The 22,957-nt window shown below is 41.7% G+C and overlaps 2 protein-coding genes across 2 annotated transcripts; one reads left to right on the forward strand and one right to left on the reverse strand.

The window, feature by feature from the left end:
- The first annotated feature begins 750 nt into the window (after positions 1-750).
- Positions 751-7,135, forward strand: oxa1l (OXA1L mitochondrial inner membrane protein). Its single transcript, XM_083936709.1, has 11 exons — positions 751-869; positions 2,457-2,591; positions 3,220-3,318; positions 3,414-3,699; positions 3,849-3,992; positions 4,105-4,190; positions 4,452-4,616; positions 4,811-4,915; positions 5,007-5,169; positions 5,959-6,039; positions 6,909-7,135. The coding sequence occupies exons 1-11, from the start codon at positions 759-761 to the stop codon at positions 7,016-7,018; spliced, it is 1,485 nt and encodes a 494-aa protein (XP_083792835.1). The 5' UTR covers positions 751-758; the 3' UTR covers positions 7,019-7,135.
- A 6-nt stretch (positions 7,136-7,141) lies between these two features.
- On the reverse strand, positions 7,142-19,304 carry slc7a7 (solute carrier family 7 member 7). Its single transcript, XM_083936708.1, has 11 exons — positions 19,193-19,304; positions 18,652-18,698; positions 16,639-17,279; positions 12,358-12,483; positions 11,547-11,691; positions 10,331-10,454; positions 10,139-10,242; positions 9,926-10,022; positions 9,644-9,793; positions 8,672-8,855; positions 7,142-7,977 (listed from the first exon to the last, which is right to left on the reverse strand). The coding sequence occupies exons 3-11, from the start codon at positions 17,129-17,131 to the stop codon at positions 7,910-7,912; spliced, it is 1,491 nt and encodes a 496-aa protein (XP_083792834.1). The 5' UTR covers positions 17,132-17,279; positions 18,652-18,698; positions 19,193-19,304; the 3' UTR covers positions 7,142-7,909.
- Between the last annotated feature and the right edge of the window lie 3,653 nt (positions 19,305-22,957).

The following is a 22,957-nucleotide window of genomic DNA, read 5'->3' on the forward strand; positions in this document are numbered from 1 at the left end:
TACACCAAACAAACCACGGGCAAATTTATTATTGACTATGTCACTATAGATTTTATTTTTACTTTGGGAAAATGTTGTTTTTGGTTTTTATAATCCCCCTCAGAAAGAAGGAAAATGTTACTTTTTAATAAATCTGTTTTTATTTATTGCAAAATTTCATGTTCAGAAAAATAAATTTTCTAAGAACCCCCTATGTTTTTATGTTTTTTAGAAAAAGAAACAGAACTTTACTTTAAGCTAATCACCAAATCAGCAAATGAAAAGGCTGTTAAAACCACAGACCTTTGTAATATGTATAACCTTATATTATGAACATCACCCCTGACACAGGATCTCTGTATTTTCCCTGTTTACTGTTCCCTGTAAACTATTTGTATCGGTGTGAACTTATTTTAAATAAAGCTATTCAGATTTTTAAAAAAGCACAGATATTGTCACATTTAGCACTTTCATTAGTGGGTAATATGATCACCTTTGTTTTAACTCACTCTTTGATGGATATGAACTTAAAATGCAATTAAATAGATGACAATCTTACAACTTTAAGTGACACACACACACACACACACACACACACACACACACACACACACACACACACACACACACACACACACACACACACACACACACACACACACACACACACACACACACACACACAAACATCAACATCAACACTAAACATGCGCGAAACGTAAAGCGAACGTCCAGGAGAATTGACTCCTCCGGCTTCCCGTATAAGTTATTTCCCCAGCATGGCCGCCATCAGGAGCGGGGTGAGTCCGGTGTGTCTGGCGAGATGTTTCCTGAGACAGACTGGGAAACCGAGCCGGGGCAGCCACCCCCTCTCAGAGGTGTGGAGCCACGTAAGTCTCCTTTACCTGTTCCCTCTGGTTCTTTGCTCCTGCTCCTGAAATAAATATAACAACAGCGGCTAACGCGTTAGCCTTTAGCATGCTAGTGTTCTGTGTGACTTTGACAGCCTCTCCAGAGAGGACACCGCGCTGCTTTATCCAACAAAGCTCTTAAATCAACACGTTTCCTAACCATGAAAATGTAGGCAGTGTAGCTAGAAACGCGTTTTTACGGCCACCAAGCGTTTATTGACATTAAATCAAATGTACAAGCTAGCAGAGCTCTGTTAGCAGGTGCTAGCTTTGGCAACAACTACCTCAACGTTTCTCTTGAAGTAAAGACACTTAAAGGGCTGTTATTGTACTATAAACGTAGCTGTGGTTTAAGGGTATACATTTAAACTAGCTAACCTGTTGTTTAGTATAAAACCAAGCTTCTGTGTCCTGTTAAATGAACTTAAAAGCCACCAGAGGTCACTGTATCTCGTTGTTATGTCCAGGTCCTTAAGTTCAGTTACATAGTATATTTCTAGGCCTGTCACGATAGCAGATTTTGCTGGGCGATACATTTCCCCAGAAATTATTGCGATAAGCGATAATATAACCATTTTGAGTTCAACTGATATAATGATACTGGCAAAATTATGCAAGTACACCCTTTCAAAGATCAATAGACGTTTATTTCTGAAGAATATTCAACACTAGAACTGGAAGACCATTTAAAGATCCAATTTAAATAAACAAAACAACCAAAAACAACGAATAAAATGGACTTTCAGTCTATTTCAGCACATTGATGCGTTAAAATGCTACTGTTTTACAACAAATGCGACACAGCTGCTCGCTCTGGTTGAAGTGGTTCACCGCGGTCATTGGGTTTAATCCAAAAGAGTTCCCACACGCCAGCTGTGGTGTTCAGCTTTGAAACCAGCTCCATCTTGGTTTTTATACCTTCAAATCTCAACTAGCGTGTCCTCACAGGGCTCTCCTGCTGCACAACACAAAAGTTAACTCTTCAATACGCTGAAGAAGAGAGAGGGCTCAGTGGAAACAGATGCACTGCAGTAAAAACTCTGGTCCTCCAGTCTCCTTGATAGAGGGACACCAGGATAATATGATCTCTGCTGGCAGAGTTATCGAGCTCATTAAAGTTATCATGCGATTAATTGATTTATTGCTTATTGCGACAGGCCTATATATTTCTACAGCTCAGATAATTCAATTCATTTATAAAAATCATTCACAGTGTTTGATTTTGTGAAGGCATCATTATCGCACGTCAGGGCTCGTACGGGTGCCGTGTGTTAATGCATCATTTCATTCTCAACAAGTGTGGTAGGTTTGTCACTGATGTAGGCAGGTGAATTGTTCTGTTATTCAAGGTTAATTACAGAAAACAATAATCACAGATGTATTGTAGGATAGTAGCTCCTGAAGTAGTTATTGATGCTGCAATACATTATAAAGAAACAGATCACTGAACGTGTTTTTGACTGCAGTTAAGCAATGTTATGTGATTCAGCAGCAGCCAAATATACATCAGGTTGCAGTGTATTAGAGTGCATCTGGCTGACACTCTGTCCCCCTTTTCACAAACAGCGGTTGCTCCAGAAGTCCCATCTGCACACTGTGTTTGAGTGTCGCAGTCCCTCCTCCAGGACCCTGCTGGGCCGCAGACAGCACGGGAAGTTCCTCTGGGTGAACGCTGCGGCAGTCAGGCACAACAGCTCACAGGTGAGTTTGCTTACAGGTGATCGGTCTAATGGCAAAGCTGCTGTTGAGCTGCATCAGTGAACTGCATCGCTCTAAGATCAAACTCAGGTCTTGAGTTCATGAAAGAGTCACCAGTGAGCAGTTTCATGATATAATAATTTCAAATTTTAATTATTGTTAAAACAGTTTTTTTTTACCACGCTTTGAAAATGATAATCGCAATTATTTTCAATCGATATTTACAACACCATTATTTATCACCATTATTCACCGATTTCAGAGACAAAATATTTTTTATGGCTCTTCCTTTAAATAAACAGAGCATTGCTTTTACTTCCACGTTGTGCTGTTGTACAAATGCATCAAAATACGACTTAAAATAAGGTTCTTCTTCACCTGAATTCAGTGCATATCCTAGACGCCAAACAGGAATAAAATTGTATCCGAAAGGGACGAGCACTTCATCTTCTGCTCCAGACATTTAATTTTTGTTTTCCCGTCTGCTGTAGTCTGATCGCCCCCTGGTGGTCGGGTGTTTGATTAATATTTGATCAATTGTGCAGCTCTCGTTTCTATATTGGAAGTATTGTTTCATGTTGTGGCCAGACTATGAGATTTTATGGTGCATCAAATCTGTTGATGTTGACAGATCCCTCCTGAGGATGGAAGCCTTCGAGTCCTGGAGTCCTCCCCCGTCTCTCTGCCCGCTGACTCCACCCCCGTCATCGCACAACCAATCACTGAGCAGGTGACGGCGACATCTGAATGTTAAATCATCCCTCTTAAGCCCTTTGTTGCCTTCTAACTTGAATGATGTTATTTCATTTTCACTGATATTTTCAGATTCCAGTGGAAACAGTTGCCATGGCTACACCAGCACTGGACATCTCTCCGCCTTCCTCCCCAGAGCTTTTGTCCGCTGACCCCGCCTCTGTTTTATCGCAGCCCGTCATTGAGCAGGTGGCCGGCGCTGCACCGACCGCAGCGGAGGTCCTGCAGGCTGCGGCTACAGAAACCAGTTTAGCTGAACTGGGACTGGGCGCCCACACACCAGTGGGGCTGGTCCAGAACTTGTTAGAGTTCATGCATGTGGATCTTGGTTTGCCCTGGTGGAGCGCCATTGTTATAGGTAAGCAACGCTATTTACAATATTTCAACATTCAGAGGAAAGTAGTGACGGCAGGTTGTGTTAATATCCGAGGTTGATGTTTTTCCTTGAGTCCCGGTCCTTTCTAATCCTCTTCTTTCCGTGTCTGTTAATCCCTCACTTGCGTATAGGAACGGTGATTGCTCGTCTGGCCATGTTTCCAGTCATAGTGAAGGGCCAGAGGGAGGCGGCCAAGCTGAACAACGTCATGCCCGGAATGACCAAACTCACCGCCAGGATGAATGACGCCAAGCAGAGTGGAAACAAATTTGAATGTAAGATTTTTTTAATCTTCTTTCTTCATTACATTAGTCTTGTTTTAGTCATAATCGAGATGCTTATGTGTGTGTGTGTTCCTCATGGTGAGCTGTGTTTTACATATTACAGTTTCCAAAGCATACTCTGAGCTGAACTTGTACCAGAAGAAGCACGATGTGAATCCTCTCCGTGGCTTCCTGATTCCTGTTGTGCAGGTCAGTTTGTCTCTTTATACAGTTTTTCCTGTGATATTGTGCTGGCCTTTGACAGCATCTCTACATCTACATCTCTACTTTCCAATAAGATCAAAACAAAATATATGTCATTGTGTTTTGTTGAGGCGAAATTATATGAAATTCTTCACATGAACACCTGCTCTTTACGTTATAATCTGCACCAGCGTGACAACATTTATAAACATATGGACGATATGACAGGCGTTCGTTGTCACATCACTCCTCTTTCTGTTCCTCCAGGCGCCAGTCTTCATCTCTTTCTTCATCGCGCTGAGGAAGATGGCCTATCTGCCGGTGCCCAGCATGCAGACAGGCGGCATGCTCTGGTTTACAGACCTGACGGCGGCCGATCCTTTTTACATCCTGCCTTTGGCCGTCACTGGAACAATGTTCTTCATCCTGGAGGTCAGCCAGCTCCTATGATTCTTGTCAGAAAGAAAAAAAAGGTCAAAGTAAATGAATAAACAGCCTCATTATGAGAATCACAGCGCCGTTGTTGGGTTGACTGAGTTTCTGATAGCTGGTGTTATGATCTTGTTATATAAGCTGTTCAACGTAATAAGCTTTTCCTTATTAATCACCAATTTGTCTCTTTTTAGTTGGGTGCAGAGTCTGGTGTTGACAACCCCAATCTGCGAGCCATGAAGACTGTGTTCAGGATTATGCCCTTCGTCATCCTCCCCCTCACTATCAACTTCCCCACGGTCAGCCTGTCATTCAAACAACATCAGTTTTTGTTCTAAATATTTGACACATTCAGCGTTTTAAGTCCTTTTCTCCTTAAACAAACTTCAGGCGGTCTTTACCTACTGGCTCACCTCCAACACCTTCTCGTTGTGTCAAGTCGGTCTGCTCAGACACCCCGCCATCAGAGAGAGGTTCAAGATCCCAGAGAAGATCCAACACCCGGCCTCAGCCATGCCCCAAAACGAAGGCTTAATTGAAAGCATGAAGAAGGGTCAGTGTCTAAACTCACACCCTCAGGGGTCGTATTCAATAAAAATGTCAAGGCTAAGAGTAGGTCCTAACTTGCTGATTTAGTAACTTTTAACAATAGGGGGCCATCCACGCCTAATTTTAGGACTCCTTACTTGTAATTCAATCAGTCAAGTGTCATTCACAAATTACTTTAGTGCTAAAAGTTGCTCCTAAATCTATGGAAATTTAGGAGTCCTCTCCTAAGTCACTAAGAGTAAAGGAAGGGCCTCACATGGCTGTGGCAGTCAACATTTTGGAGAGATTTAATGATAGTGAGCTTTTAAAAAGACATAAATCGCCTGGATGGAGATGGCATTATGAACGTGGTAGAGTTGGTCAGGGATGCCATCACATCACCAACCAATAAAAACCACCAATATCACAGTAGAGTAAAGTTGCTACGACTCTCTACTGTTTTGGCCACGGGAAAAATGCAGCTGTTTGCTCAGACGATCTTTGCGTCTCTCAGTTGTCAGTCGGGAGGATTTTGCTCCAGACGATAAATGTCCTATCCAGACCCCACATGGTGCTGCATTTCATTAATTTCTCCACTTAAGTCTTTCTATCATAAATTCACTCTTAGGCAATCACTGTGGGCATTGAAGGGATGAACAGGATGTCATCCATAGAGGTCAGCCCTGCCCTTTAATCTTATCCCACTCCTTAGTTAAAGTTGTGGATAGGTTTTAAGAAAATGAGATATTTGTGATTTGATCGACTGAAACGCTGCTTATTTCTGTCTTTGTCCATGTTGCAACTGTGTCTCCAGGCTGGAAGAATGCTCAGCTGGCCCAGCAGCTGCAAGAGAGAGAAAGAAGAATCAAAGGTCACCTGGACCTCGCTTCTAAAGGTCAGTCTCACCTCTACTTCGTCAGCTTCACATACACAGACTTTCTATACCTTGTTTGACTTTATTTTCAACTGTGTGCCACTGAACGGCTGGCCAGAGTTGTTTTTAAACCTTAAAAACAGACGGGCATGTGTCATAAATCCTATTGTTAAACATGTGTTGTCAAAAATATATGATTAAAAGTGCATAATGACACTTGACTTAAGGCCTTGGCACACCAAATATGATCTGCGTGTGCACACGAAAAAACACACAGAAAAATATGGACTTGGTGTGTAAAGACCTTGATGTTGGTGAAACAGATACATGGGCGTGCCCAGCACCCACTTCTGCTCCCAACAAGTAGGGAACGAGATGGTAAGCAAGTGTAACTGTGAAGCCTTAAAGGGAGCGTCGCCACGACAACGGAAAGTTTGTTTGTCACATGCCCAAAGACACAAAGCAGACAATAACAGTGTTAAATAAAAGTTTGTATCACAGTTTCGGTTATCATTAACTGTTGTATTTTCAGTTAATAAAAGCATTATTTATCAGCCATCGCCGCCCTGCTCTCTAAATATCGGCATCATTAAAAAACCCATGTTGCTCGATCACTATTAATGTTCAGTGTACTTCGGTGTCCGGACGTAGAAATGGAAGAGGTGCTCTCTTTGTGGTCACAGCCAGTTATTGCAATAATACGACTTGAAGATAAATAATTGTAAAAACTGGAGTATTGATGGAGATTCAGGAGACAGATTTTGAAATGTGCTGTGATGAATCATTTAAGAAAATAATGAGTGAAGATGAATTATTAAGAAAAGTAAACATCAGTTGCAGCAGTTTATAGAGTCAGTGTTCATGCGTCTTCTCTCCATTTCTCTCTGCAGGTCCACTGAGGCAGACTTTTACCCACAATCCCCTCCAGCAGACTCCACCAACAGCTGCAGACAAGGCAGCTAGCGGCAAGGTGAAGCCGTGGAAGGAAACTATCGGATGATCAGACCGGCTGATAGCTTAATATTATCATGATTTATGTACATATATATATGGATGAAAGAGAGGACAGGGTGGGAGAGGGATGTCATTATGTATTATTCTAATTAAAATGTAAAAATCTGCCTCAAAACGGTCACTTTGGCGTCTGATTTTCGAGTATGCGACGCATCGATCCCCCAGAAACATCCTCGGAGCAGAAAGAAAGAAACAAGTTGATTTATGTTGAGTCATTTTTATTATAAATATGTGTTTGCAGCTCAACTGTCCGAAACTCTTTTACATTTAAGAGTTTGTGTTTGAGTCGGACAAAAAAAAGTTAATTTGTGTAAAAATAGCCCTTCACTAGACTTCACAGCTGACGTATAAAACTTTCCCCCGACATTAGTGAACTTGGGAACATATGCTAATGTCTTTTACTGCTTGATTTCCTTTGTACAAATAATGTTTCTATGGTCAGCAATGCTTTTAGTTTCAAAGATGTTCTCCTGTCCACCTCAACAAGTTATCCATAATAATAATATTTGCCATCTTTCAGTAAAATCAAATAAGTATTATATCTATGTAATGCTTGACGTATAAATTAAACAACTCTCTACTGAGGTGTACAGTTCTGTAATAGAAGAAGTGTTGATTTCTTCAGGAGTGCATTAAACTGTTCTCTCTGAAGTCCGTTAGTGTAAAATCTTGCCAACAAGCACCCGGGGCGCCGTCTTTCAGACATTCTTTAACGAGGTCACCGGGTGATGATTGACAGGTCAGAGCGCCGGGTGGGGGGTCCAGCTCAAGCCCAAATGTTGCGTCCATCGAGGCCTCATGGCGGCAGCGTCTGGCCGGGATGAGTTCAGGTTCTACTTTTGTGCGTCTCCGGCGGGGGGGTGTTGAAAACCAACATCTACTCTTCCTTGTCCATTTCAGTCAGAACAGAGTAGCACACCTTCTGAATCACGATGCCGGATTTAGCTGAAAGAGGTGGAGACGGGAGGAAGGTTAGCGTGATCTGTCGATCTATTATCGACCTGAATCGTGTCGTAAACGGACACCAAATTTAATTTAAGATCTTTATTCTTTGTTCAGATCCCCGTCAGCTTCCACAAAGTGGTTGCTAGTCTTCCTGGGGTCCACGCAAAAACAATTTAAACAAAAAAAAGTAAAATATAAAGCTCAGAACGTGACTTAAAGGATTCTAGAGTAGCCAAACAATAGAAAACAAAACAAAATTCTCAAAACAAAGTTGTCCCTTCCCTACTTTCTATGCCACTTGCGGCGCCCTTGCTCCGACCACACCCATCTTTGGACTCATTTCGATCTCAACTACAGATCTGCAAAGTTTTGTGACTGTATGTTGTACGGTAATCGTCTCAGGGCTGGGTTTGTAGTTTAAAACGAAGGGGATGAAGTCAAAGAAGGGTGTGGTTCAAACTTGGCGGGAAAAGGGAAGTGTTGGACATAAATGAGACGCACCTGTGAGCTGCAGGGAAACAAAGACAGTGTGGAGGTGGAGTCTAGTTTAGTCTCTTTCCCTGCAGCTCCCCAGGCCTTTTCTCCTGCCTCAGGTTAATATGCATAACCCCTCATCTTCTACGAAGAGTTTGAGACCCCTGCCTTAAATACCAACAAAGATGCAAACAACGCCAGGATCCCACAGCTCTCTTACCGATGAGTCTCCGTATCCACATTGGCCTCTTACTGGCTGCCGTTTTGCAGCAGAGGAAGTAAACGGGCACTCCTGACAGGGCGATGCCGATGCCGATCAGGGAGTTGATTGTGTCACTGTAGAGTGGCACCACCACCAGGAAGACGGTGAGCAGACAGAAAATGATGGGGAAGAAGAGGCTGAGCTGAGGGAGGAAGAGACGGATACATGTAAGTAAGTAGGCATGGGTGTAGTATGAGACCATGGGCCCCTGGGCACAAACATCTAAAAGCCCCCCCCCAGTTTTCCTACACAGGAACAAGACACAGACTTGGTGATGGTTTAACCTCTTTTTTGTTATTTTGAATCACTTTGTGGTCATGTTGTGTCTCTCTGTAGTTGTGTTGTGTCTCTTTGTAGTGTTTTAGTGTCTCTGTGGTCATTTGTCTCTTTGTAGTCATATACATTTTTAGTAGTTTTATGTCTCTTTATGGTCGTTGTGTGTCTCTTAGTAGCTGTATTGTGTCTCTATGTAGTAGTATGTAGTCTTGTACATCTTTTTGTAGTTTTGGGTCTGTGGTCGTGTATCTCTGTAGTTGTTTAGTTTTGTCTTTTGGTCATTCTGTGTCTCTTGGTAGTTGTTATACATCTTTTCATATTTTCTGTCTCTTTGTGGTAATTTTCTCTCTTTGTAGTTTTCTTGTCTCTTTGTAGTCATACACACATTTTTGTAGTTTTTTCTCTTTGTGATCGTTAAGTATCTCTGTAGTTGTTTTGTATCTCTTTGTAGTAGTTTTGTGTCTCTTTGTGGTCATTTTGTCTCTTTGTGTTCAAGTACGTGTCTCTTCGAGTTACATTTTGCAGGTGAGGCCCAGGTAGGGCCCCTTGGCCTGTGCCTTGTAGGTTCATTGAGTAATCCATCCATGTAAGAAAGTACATTTTATTTCTCCTGCGCCTTTCAAAAGATGACATCTCTGCTTTTCTGCTTCTTACCTTTAGAGGTCTTTTTCTGTCCGGCTGCTTCCAGCGCAGATACATTTGCCCCAGAATGGAGAGACCAACAAAGAACCAGTAGCTGAAGCTGTAGTAGTTGATCAACCTGAAGACGTCTTCCACACACAGGTATATCAGAGCCATGATGCCCTGCAGAGACACACAAGAAACATTGTACTTCAGCTACAAAGCATGGGAGGATTTTCTAAGACATGCAACAGTGGGATGAAAAACGAAACGTCACTTAAAACATTAGAAACGGGAAATAAAAAGCTGACTGACGTTGAAGAGCAGGGCGGGGATGGGAGTGTAGCGGTGGACGTGGATCATGCACAGGTAGTCGGGCAGGTGGCCCTCTCTGGAGCCCACGAAGAACAGCCTTTAGAGACAGACATATGCAACAGGGCGGTGATGTCGATGGACACAAGTGATAAAAAATTGAGTTCTGATAACACAGGGATGAAACGAAGGCAATAAAAAAAAAGATTCACTCACCGGGAGGATGCCAGAATGGAGGCGTTGAGTCCTCCGAAGCAGGAAAGAGCCACGGCGAGGGGAATAGTCCAGTTCATGACACCGAACACCTGGTCTGCGAACGTCTGGAAAGCGATGATTTAATGCTGTAAAGCTGCACTTGATATGAATATAGAGAGTAAGGTGATTTTACTGAGGATTACATGCACTTACCACAGCCACAGCATCACTGTCTAAGATGGCGTTCATGGGGAGGATGGTGTAGTAAGCCACGTTGGTGAGAATATAGATCACGGTGACAATGGGCATGGAAATAGCGATGGCCAGCGGCAGATTCCTGCAGTTCACGAGGAAAAACAGCAGAGGGAAGCAAAAGAGATGAGATCCAGAGGCTTGAAACGTGAAGTGTGGGAGATTCAGGCTTCTTCAGGGGTCAAGAGCGGATCGACCCCGTGGGTGGGGGGGAGGACGGGGATTGTGGTAAATTGGCAGTGTTTGTCACTTAATCTGCCTGGGAACTGTGGGAGAGGCTTGTGATCCAATCACATGTGTAGTCTTGCTTCATTTGATCACTTTTGGCCGTGTGATTCACAGCAAAAAGGCTCCAGCACACATGCTTTCAGTGTGATTGAAGTTGTTTTCTGTATTGATTTGAATTTTAAAAGGTGTTGATTAAATCACACCAGAGTTTGCAACCTTTATCCTGCAGAGAAAGCCTTTTTTTTTAGCTTTATAGGAAGGATCTATCTTTTTTTTTTAAGTACTTTTGGCTCATCGGACACTCAGGGGTGGCACAGTTAAAAATCCGGAAAGCCCGTACATGAAAACATACTTAAGGGATCAACTTCCATCCCTCTACGACCTTCTGTTACCGAGATACTTCAGAAAAGACATAACTAGGAACTCCCATGTTGCATTGCAGGATGTATTTTATCAATAAAATTGCATTTTTCTCACTAATAACTTGTCATAAACACCAAGTATGATATATCACCGGTTTGGTCTTGATATCCGCTGTCACAATCATATATATATAATTCTAAAAACAATTTCCACTGCGACAGATTAAGTCTTTAACATTGGAAGGATGTGTTTACACTGTGTTCCTGGGATGATTGACAGCGATGTGCTGGCTGTGATGAAAACACTCATCTTAAGCATCATTACAGTGCACACAACCATATAATTGAACATGTCAAAATGTAAATAAAAGTACTAAAATCTACTCATTAACAGCAATTTCCTTTCTGGGAATTTTTTTTTTCAATTTAACTTCATTCATTTAGATAAACATAACTTTTAAGTTGAACAGAGTTAAGTAACATTTACTTGATTTCTTCACAAATGTTACATTTAAAGGCAAGTTCATTACACTACAAGTTATTTTTTTCAGTGCATCATGTCGTGGTTAAACGTGAACTATCCTCACCTCACTGGGTCCTTGATCTCCTCTGTGACAAAGTTGAGGGTGTCCCATCCCGAGTAGGAGAACAGAGCGGAGTACAGAGCCAGAGCGATGTGTCCCGCGTCCTGAGAGGAGTCGTCGAACATGCCCTCGAAGTTCTGCGTGTGACCTGGAAAAAACACCAACATGGTTTCATTTTCAGGCAGTAATTATCACTTTTAAATGCATGTTTAATCTGCGGATGTCATGTATAAAAGTCTTGTTATTTTTAGAGTTAGCTTTGGTTGTCTTAAAGGGTTAGCTCTATGGTTGTTTGAGGTATTTATCCATATAGTGAGTGGTTTATCTACGGTAGATGGTGGTGAGCACGCCTCCAGTTTGGAGACAGGCAGGACACAGAAGCTGTGTGTTGCTGTGGACGGGGGCAGCAGCTAAATGTATTTTTGCCAGCTAAAAAAAGGCCCACTTATAAACAAAATATCAGGTGAAATGTACGCTATATTTAGAATATTTTCACCGCTTTACCTTGCTGTCAAGCAGCCCTGTTTAAGTTTAGGTACTGAAGCTGTTTATATACAGTACAGTATGCACAAAACCACCAGACTCCTGTTCGGTGAGGTAAAATGACTGCTTTTGTCAAAGGAGTCTGGCGGCTTTAATGAGAGCATAGATAAAGTAGTGCTGTGTCTTCCGTGTAAACTTCAACAGGGCTGTCTCACGGCAAGGTGAAAATATTCTCGACACCGTACGCTCCCTGCCTGCTTCTCCAGTCGATCCCTTTAAAGTCTCGAGATACTGTGGGAGAGTTTGAGATTAAAAGCGAACAGTTATTGACCTTCTCCGATCTTCACCAGGCCGGTGATGATGACGGCGATGAGGGCGATGACTTTGGCGTAGGTGAAGAAATCCTGGACCCTGGTGCCCCACTTTACGTAGGCGCAGTTCACAAAGGTCAGCAAACCTGAGGTGAGTTAAGAAGCAAGAATATAGATATATTACTCACACACACACACACACACACACACAAACACATACAGTATACACACACACACACACACACAGAAACAAACACTTGAAGAATCTCAGTGGGTGACATTTGATGTGTAAACTGTGAGTGTGCCAGCATGTTTCCGTGTGTGATTTAAGGAAACGCCGCTGCTGACTCAAGCGGACTGGCCTGTTGTTGTTCAGACGAGGAAACAGCTGAGTGCAGCACATACAACCTTACACACACACACGCACACACACGCACACGCACACGCACACACGCACGCACACACACACAGAGGTACACTCGTGGAAGTCAGACAAATCTTTAAAAGCTATTAAGGCGTGTTGTGAAACCCCCACTTGTACATTTCTGCTCAAAGTTGATTTGTGACCCACAGCCTGCAGGATGACTTTTTCCTTATTGCCTTCTTTTATTAACTTAGAGCAGCATTTATGTTCTTTGGGGAAACTTGTTATTGTACTTCTTTCTCTCACTTATCTCTCTCCCAGCCTCTTATCAGCACGTGATTCCTTCAAGTTCCTGAATGCGGCTCTTCAGGCGCAGGATTTCTGCTCGTTTGAATGAAAATCCTCCTTGAGGTTAAAGCGTTCCTCCTCGTAAGTACTGATTAAACAAACTCTCCTCCAAACCAGCTGAGTGGACGCATTTTATCTACGTTCACTGCACTTATCGCTCCACGATGACCTCCATAACTCAGATGTTTAAAGAGGACATATTGTGCTCATTTTCAGGTTCATACTTGTATTTTGGGTTGGACAGGTTTAGATGCTTTAGTGTTCATGCAGTTTTGACGTGATCATAGAAGTATAGTGTAAAAAATGGACGTAGCGTACTCATCGGGGTCCGTTCTTTCAACTTGATCAATCCTTCTCACCTACGGGAGTCACCATCTTGTTAGACTTTGACTCCACCTCATTTCCTCTGACCAAAAAAGGGCATGTATGTGACGTTAGGGGGAGGGAGATGCGTCCATCTGGCTGACGTATACCTCTGAGGAGAAGTGAGGGCCAGCGGCTAGCCGTCACTCAAGAGGCCGCGCACCTAATTATTCATAAACTTTAACCTCCAATAAAATAAAAACTAGCCTGGTACCAAAAAAATTGCCCCCCCCTCAGTGTCGTCATGGAGATATGACCTAACTGTTTTTTAAAGAAGAGACCAAAACAGGATTCCATCACTGCCTCCGTCACGTTGACTACCTTCATCCGCAGTGAGGGGACGAATCATAACACTATCATCTTTCACGACTTTTGACAGGTAGAGGATCATAACAAGTCCGTTCCCAACAGGAGGCTCCATCAAACACAACAAAACACACAGCTCCGGACCAGAGGTGAGCGGCGGAGAGGAGACGGAGAGGGGAGACTTTGCCACACAGAAGTGAAGGCGCGTTGTGTTGACAGTGAAAGGTTAGAAGGGTGGGAGGTGTGAGATCGGGTGAAGGAGGCCGGCTGGCTGGAAGTGGAGGTCAAATATGGCCCAGATGTGAGGTGAAATGGAAATCTTTCAAAACTGAACTCACGTGCAAATGGAAAGCTCTGACATCCAGGACGTCGTCTGCTAAACGGTGTTCATGTTATTGAGGCAGTGAGTGAATGAGAAGGCCCTTTATGATTTATGATTCTGTGTGACTGTTGACAGATGCAACTGTTTTTAGATTTTTTAAAATACTTTTTCCAAAAGTAGAAGATTTTATTTACTCAGAAACCCTGGAAGCAAACTTTCAAGTCATTCATGTGAGATATCCAGGTTGTCCCCACTATGTTACGCGGTGAGCAAGAGAGTGTTGAAGCCCATTTTTACCCCCCAAAAAATGCAAGAAGAGTACTTAGTGAATAATTATTAGTTTGGTAGATTTTTACTTACTATTCAAGAGCACTAAAATTACTAACTTAAAGTTTCCTAATTGTAAAAAAGTGAGATTACATGTCTTTTTTAATTATAAAGCAGGTTGAGGTGCTGTATAAATATTGTGATAGTATCAAAACCTTCAATCCACAGAGAAACGCGCACAGTCCATATTCAGAAACTGTGTCTTTAAACGAGCCGTCAGGACTGCTATCCTATATAAAGGTAGAAAGTGCTGCTACAGTGACGTTACAGTCATTCCCCGACTGCAATGACTGTGCAGGGATGCAGAGAGTGCAGATGCGTAGACCCAGAAACACTGACCAATCAGAGCAGACTGGGCTTTTTCAGGAGGGGGTCTTAAAGAGACAGGCGCTAAAACGGAGCGTTTCAGACAGAGGGTGAATACAGGTATATTCAGGATGAGAAAAATTATGTGTTTTTGAACATAAAAGCATTTAAATATGTTTAAGTAGAAACCTAAAATACAAGTATGGACGTGAAAATGAGCATCATATGGGACCTTTAATATAAGAGAAGTGGAGTTTCCTTTTTTTTCATTACATTTTAAGGTTATTATTATACTTTTACTTTATTATGAAAAAAGTATGATTATCAAATCCCTGCAGTACTTTGTAAGACAGAAAACTACTGCAGGTTCGACAGGAGGTGAACTGTAAGAGATAACGGGTCAGTTCAATGCCATGAAGCAGCGACAGAGTCAAAGGTCGAAAAAAAAGGTGTTTTTGAACGTTAAAGCATGTAAACATGTTCTTGTAGAAACCAAGTCTGAGAATGAGCGTAATACGGGACCTTTACGTTACTATTAGAGATATTATAATTATAATATTATGAGATGCTACATTATGATATCATAAAGTTGAACAAAGTACTTATATAATTAATATTATTCGCCTTTTAGGGAGCCTATTGTAACATCTGGCCAGGGACTACAGATGGAAACTCGCCTTCTGGCTAAATCTGTTATATTAACAGTAATGTTTATTAATATGCCCTGCCCCTGTCAAATAAAAGATAAATTTGATAAATAAATAAAGATAATAGCTCATAGTTATGACTCAGAAATTGGACCGACTTCTGCTTAAACTAACAAACATTTTCATGGGAAGTTTTGTCTCGAGCTTGAAAACAAATAGCAAATAGGATGTATAAATGAAGTTTCAGCAATGATCGTATAACCAAAAGCTTATCCAAATCTTAAATATACAAATGAAGTGAGAGGCGCGGCTCAGTCCTTCAGAGAGTAAATGTTTTCGCTAACAGGCAGTGTGTTTAGTTGGGTTTTTAGCGTAGCTCCTGTGCTGAGCTGTCAGCAGCCTGTTAGCCTCTCAGGTCAGAGTCTCACTGCAGTAAGGACTTTACCTCGCAGCTATCAGCGTCTCCTCCTCCGAGCACTGATTAATGGTGCATGGCACAAGTGTGTATTTAAGTGTGAGTTCATGCATGCACGTGTGGGCGGATGAAAGAGCAATATTTATCGCAAATGAGCACAAATGGTTTTTCTTTAATCTTGATTATCAGGGCCTCCTCCGTAGGATATGACCTTAACACGCTCTGGCTGCTTGTGTCAGTGTCTGGTTGCCTGAGCGTCGGCATTTCTTTGCCTCAGTGTGAGCCGTTTCTTCTTAGTTTTATTAATTGAGTTTGTCAGCTTTGCTCTTTCGCCGTGCCATTGTGTGGTTACCTAGTACTCAGTTACCATGGCGATTTGGGCAGCGTCCACAAGGTTTATCTCTGCATTTATGAACAGTTTCTGGCTGACGGTGTGACGCATGTCCTCATGTGATTCACTTGAGATTGAGTAAAACAGCTTTTTCCCTTTCTCTTCCTAATTGGTGCACAACTTTAAGGGTTTTGAGTTCCTCTTTGGTCTCACGGTGAGTCCTTCTGCTCTGGATCTGCTGACTGCAGCAGTGGTGTCACCATTTTTCACTTCTCTAGTCTATAAAGCTCACGTGCTCTCTGTCTCTGACCGTGGCAAACGTCATCACCGACCCATCTGTCTGTTTTTCGCTCTCTATGTCACACACATACATGCACACGCACGCACGCACGCACACACACACACACACACACACACACACACACACACACACACACACACACACACACACACACACACACACACACACACACACACACACACACACACACACACACACACACACACACACACACACACACACACACACACACACACACACACACACACACACACACTTCAGATGTACTTACATATACACGCAGCAGCCAGCAGCCTGTTGGCCAAGTATGGAGCTATACAGGTGGGGAAGATGGGCTGCACCATGTAGTTGGAGAACGTGATGGCTATGACGGCCTGGCTCGTCGGCTCGATGATCAGCAGCGACGTCCACAGGCGAATGAAGGCCAGGAAACCTCCGAAGGCCTCCAGGATGTAGGCGTAAGAGGCCCCTGACTTGGTGATAGTGGTCCCCAGCTCCGCGTAGCACAGAGCCCCGAACACAGAGAAGATCCCCCCGATGGTCCACACCACCAGAGAGAGGCCGTAGGAGCCGCTGTGGATGAGGACGCCCTTGGGCGAGACGAAGATCCCCGAGCCGATCATGTTCCCCACGATCAGGCAGACCCCGTTCAGGAGGGAGATCTCCTTCTTCAGCTGCATGGACTCCTTTGGGACTTCAGGATTCACAGACGTGGGGCTGCCATTGTTCACCTCTTGCGTCGGAGCAGGTTTGTAGGACGCCATTGTGTTGTGTTTTGGCGGTTGATGAATAAGTCAAGTGAGAAACTGTTTTCTGAGCAAGATTTCAGTCACAATTGGAGGGTTGTGTCGCCTTGATGCACGTGGAAGACTTAAACTTTTTCCCCAGTTATCTATGATCATCTCCTGCCATCTGTGGAGGAAACGCAGTGGTCATTATCAGCGATGCTGTTACCGTGGAGACTGATTTGTCATGGCATACGTACAGCAAATACTTGTGTTGTTTCAATCCTGTCCAAATCAAGTCAAGCAAAAGCACATTTACATGCCAAGGGTGCTAATGTGGGAACAAACATGCAAGACAATGCCATAATAACCACGCTAGTACGGACGCTGTTGGACGCAAGAGTAGTTTTGTGGATTGTGGGAGCCATTAGGCCGCACAGCAAATGGCCTTTTAAGGTTGAGTGTATTGACAGAGAAGAGAGGGAGAGGAGCAAACACGGCACATGCCTGAAAACACCAGCTCTTCAATAGTAACCATACAAGCAGAGGGAGAAATTACCGACTGAGACACACGAACGTTTGACTCAGAGGTGCCCAGCGATTCTCCGACACGCATGCAGGGGCCGAGTGTGTCCGCGCGGTGGCCCGTCACGTGTTTTCCAAAGTTCATCATCCTCAGCATGTACGTAGTTTGATGATTAGACACATGAGGGCAACATGTTCATTCATCTCTCTGCATGACTGGCTTCAAGAAGTTAATGCCACTCTGTGTGGATCTAACTGATAAATGAACAGCCTTAAACTTAACAATTAATGGAGCTTTGAATGATAAAGGGGCGTTCTACGTCAAAGCCAAGATCGCTGTGATATTACGTTTAGATTTTCAAGACTAACTGGCGAGGTGCGTAATTTAAATGTGTTTAATTAAAATAAAACGCACCTCTCTTAGGTGATTTTTAGGGTGACGTCCAAGCGTCCATATATTTGACAAGTGGAAGTTTAGATGATGATTTGAAGTAAAGAACGTCCCCTTTTCAACCAAACATATCCAAGTTTAAAGGTAGAAAATGCTGCTACAGTTCTGTTACAGTCATTCCCCGGCTGCAATAGAGATGCAGAGAGCGCAGATGCAGGAAACTCAGAAACAGGAGAGGTCTTTAAGAGACAGGCGCTGAAGCGGAGCGTTTCAGACGGAGGGTGAATACAGGAATATTCAGACAGGCAGGATGAGAAAAATAATGTGTTTTTGAACATTAAAGCTTGTAGAAATGTTCTCGTAGAAACCCAAATCACAAGTATGAAACCTGAAAATGAGGATGATATAGGACCTTTAAACCCAAGGTGACTTATCACCGTCAAATCTTGTGAGAGAGACTGATCAAACAACCGAGAACAGTGACTTCAGATACACGGAGATCCACAACAGGAAGAGCTCGACAGAACAATGGGGTGTGTAGATGTAGAGTCGACCGAGAGACGGTATGAGCAGAAGATGCTAAGAATGAGCATTAAAGACAAACATGACAGCTTGTGAGGAGGAGAGGTAAGAGGTCAGATACCTTGAGGCAGCAGCAGATCAGCGGCACGTGTCTTCACGAAGGAGTGACTGCAAAGGAGGAGGACAGCAGAGTGAGTCTTCCTGCATGTGATCAAATGCGTGCCACAGACACCGAGGAGAGGCTCTTGCAGAAAACAGTGCAAGGTCCAAAAGTTGCTGATAAGTAGTCCTTCGTGAGTTACTCAAGGTTACATCCATGAGCAGGAAAAGCCTCTCAACCCAACTGTATTGTGAAATGATTCAAAGAGCGTTTAACACTGAACCCTTTTCCATTATCATGAGGCGTTTTAATTATATCTAAACCATTATGTTGAGATATCAGGGGAGGAATGGGATATCTGACTCAGTAGCTGTAAGGAAAAAAAGCTTATTTTATGTCTTTAATAAAGCATCTTCTATTGCTTCATTTGATCTGATTGCACAGGCAAACGTGGGTTGACAGTCCAGGTTAATAAACGATGAACATGCTGTAAACTTGAGTGCGTCTCTATCTTTTATCAGTGAGCATGCAGTATGAGGTGACAGTATGAGGGGACACTCACCTTCTCCAGACGCCTTTGAGCTCCGTGTCTCCTCCCGGGTGTCCAGGTCGACCCCCCAGATAACGTGTAACCGCTGATTTCTTTCACCTCTTCTCTCCAGCTGCTCTCATTGTCGTGCGTCTTCCTCCTCCTCTTGCGTCTTTACGCAGCTGCTTCCTCCGGGGTTCGACTCCGCTCCGCCGTGCTGCCTCTCTGCGCTCCTCAGCTGATGCACTTGTGGCTTTTTATGCACTTCTGGTTTCTGACGCTTTTACTACCAAGGAAACGAGTCACACGAGAGGGGAGGGGAGGGCCGGGGGAGCTTAATGGCCTGGTATTGTGTCTCCTGAGTGAGTTATTATGGAGTCAAAGGGTTTTAATGAAATTATCGCGCACATCAAACAAGCCAGCGTGAGCTATTAGTGGGGCTCCTTTTGATAAATGTTACACTGGAAATACCAGCAAGGCGATGGGTTTAGAGATGGAATTGTATAATAATTATAAATATAATAATTATTTAGCAGTAGTAATATAATATTAATAATAACTTTATTTGTATAGCACCTTTAAAAACAGCAGTTAAAGTGCTTTGATAAAGCAGAAATCAAAATAAACAAAATAAATAATAGTCAAATGCCTCCAATGAGGTAGAACAGAAGTATAAATGACGCATCATTGTATAGAAGTGTACAGAGGTTAAAGGGAATTATTGTTTGCTTGTTAGTTAATTAATTTTAAGGTGCTTGCAAAGGAACATTAACAATGAGATAAAAGGATAAAAAGATGCGATGAGTTATAAACTCACTATTTGGTAAAATTTCTAAACTAATCAACTTTGGAAAGTAAGTATTTACTCAAGTTCTGCAAAATTCAAGATGTTTATGTCACTTCTTATAAGTAGAACAAACACAACTTTTGCTGGGAAGCTCAAAGAAAAAGTCAAGTAAATACCAAATACCAAATATGGAATTTGAATTTAATTATTATTATTATGATTATGATTATGATTGTTATTATGATTATTTACTGTTGCTTTTTTTTTTTTGTATATTTTATGTTTTAGTTTGTGTCTGCTTGCAATGGTGCAATCATTTTTTCTTTATTATTTTATTATTTTTATTTGAATTTTATTTCCATATTCGAAATAAACATTTCAATCAATCAAAAAACAGTAGTTAAATAGAAGTAGTAATAAATGTAAAAATAATATAAAAATAGAATAGAATAAAATACAACAATATAAGAGCAGGTAAAAAAAACATATAAATTCATTCATAAATTCGAAAATTGTCCAATTTTGAGCTACTTGTATATATTTTACTTCAGTGTTTCCATTAAATGTTATTTTACACTTTTACAAAACTATTTTTCAGTTGTAAATATTCTGTTAACTTCATTTATTTGATGAGCTCAGTTGATAAACAAGTGACTTTACAGATACAGGTTCAAAAATAAGATCAACAAATAACATCTGACATATTATTAAAGACTAAAGTACACATGAGTATATAAATTAATACACTTACTTACAAGATTACTTTTTGTAATATAGGTATATTTAATGCCTACTTTTGTACTTAATCAAATATTAATGATGGTATTGCTTCTTTTATTCCAGTAAATGATCTGTTGACTTCTTCCACCACTAAGTGACATTAAATAAAAACAAACAGAGGCTCAGACACGATCAGCAGATGTGCATGAGGCTTTTTATGTGCAGGATAAATACCAGTGTTAAATAATGCAAATGAAATGTATCAATTGATTTCACCTGTTTGACCAAACTATGGACCACAGCTCCCTCCTGTGGATTTAAAAAACACTCCAGGACAAACAATCTCTCAAGTTTCTCCTTTTTAAAATGAGTTATAGGAGAGTTCAGAGAGTCAATTAAAAGACTAATATCTTCAGTTTCCTCATGTGTACATACCGAAATTACTTGACCAGAGTGTAAAATAACAGCTTTTAAATGCTTGATACAAGTTTGTGAGACATTCAAAAATAAAAATAAAAAAGATGTTTTTACAAATGGGGAAAATATCTATAACACCTAAAATCCCCTTTTGAGAATTTTAAAGCAATTTACAAACATTGAATGGTTTATAACACATAATATAGTTATATAATATAATAATTTATTTTTAAAGTAAAGTACTTGTCAATTATCTTCTCGTTTACCATCATTCAAACATATCTGTTTACAACTAAACTTAGACTTCTCTTCATTAATCCTTTGGGATGAACTCCTGCAAGGAAATTAACTTTCAGCAGCTTACAAAAACACAAGGGAGTTGTAAAAAAAATACAGTACAGCATAACCAATAAACTCTTAGCTAAATAAATACAGAAAGTATAAAAAAACAATAAACAATAAGTTCTAGTTAAATATATACAAGGTATAGATGTAAGAATACAGGTCAAATACATTTCACAGAAAGTTAAATCAGATAAGTTACATGTAGAGGAAATGTATAAGATAAAATATGTTTGACTGTAAATGTGCAGTAAGATTCAATTATTGCACTTAAGTGGTGGATAAAGTTATTGCACAATAAAGAAGATAAGTTTCCAGGTATGTATGAGATGGATAACCGTCTTCATTGAAAGTTTATATTCTGTGTTACGACCCGGCTCATGGGGAAAAAGGAAGCAACATAAACCAGAGTGTTTTTGGTAAAATAACAAGGTATTTATTTGCAGGATTAAAAAATAAGAACAGGAAAAAGGGCATGTTGGATGCTGCTCAACTCAAAGAAACAAATATAACTTAAAGAGGTCTCTCCAAAATGAGAGGTAACAACGAGCCACTTCCAAAAATAATTACTCAATGTCAACAATAATCAGAAAATCCAAAATAAGCAGCACCCTCTCAAACCTGGTGTCTCTGACATAAATGGGGAAGTTAAGTGTTATCCATAAGTGTTTCTTTGTTTGACTAATTTCCCTTTATCAACAGCCCTTTAATAAGCACACCGTTCATCATTAAAATCACAACAAAACAATTAACTGCCTGTGATTCTGTCACTTTCTGTAATTACCAAAACCACCTTAATCAATGGCTGATGTGGGAAAATCAACAACTTCTTTGTCTTCTCACCGGGTGTTGACTCTTCTGTAATTGCAGGCTAAATATGCATATTACACGGCCTTTAACACCCCCCCAAAAAACTTTTGTCCGTCCTTGTGAAGATGATTGATGTCCTCGCAGAGTTGATTAATGCTTATCGAGGAGTGAAAAATGCGATTCAAGTCCATCTCCATCACACCTGTGGACTTTCACCTCCACCCCCTGCTGTTCAAACTGAAAACTATTGAGATGACTTTTCTTTTTCTTCCTTCTTCTTTCTTTCTTTTTTATTTTTGATTGAGACACGTCCCTTGTCGCCTACGAACGCATGTGGACAAACTTCTCACACATGGCTCCTTTCACTCCTTTTGTCCCGCTCCCTGCCCTGAGCATTCTTTTCCTTGGTTACCGGTTGTCATGGTTTCAGGAGCCCCTGTAGGCTAAAAACTGGAGGGATTAAAGGCGGCCATTTTGGGGACAGCTGGGCCAGGTTGGTCCCTGTTGCCCCCTGTCCCGCTCAGTCACTCTGGGGGGAAGAGGGGTGGCATTGTGTGAGGATTAGAGCTTCCTGTGTGTCAGCTCATTACATGGGGTGGGAGGGGGGGGGGGGGGGAGTACAGGGGTGAGCAGAGAGAGTGAGGGAGAGAAATGAAAGAGAAAATGAGTGTGTATGAAAGAGCGTATGACACAGAGAGGGGAGGGAGGGAGGTGGCGGCCTC

Source organism: Echiichthys vipera, assembly GCF_963691815.1.
Source record: "Echiichthys vipera genome assembly, chromosome: 22".
NCBI lineage: Eukaryota > Metazoa > Chordata > Actinopteri > Perciformes > Trachinidae > Echiichthys > Echiichthys vipera.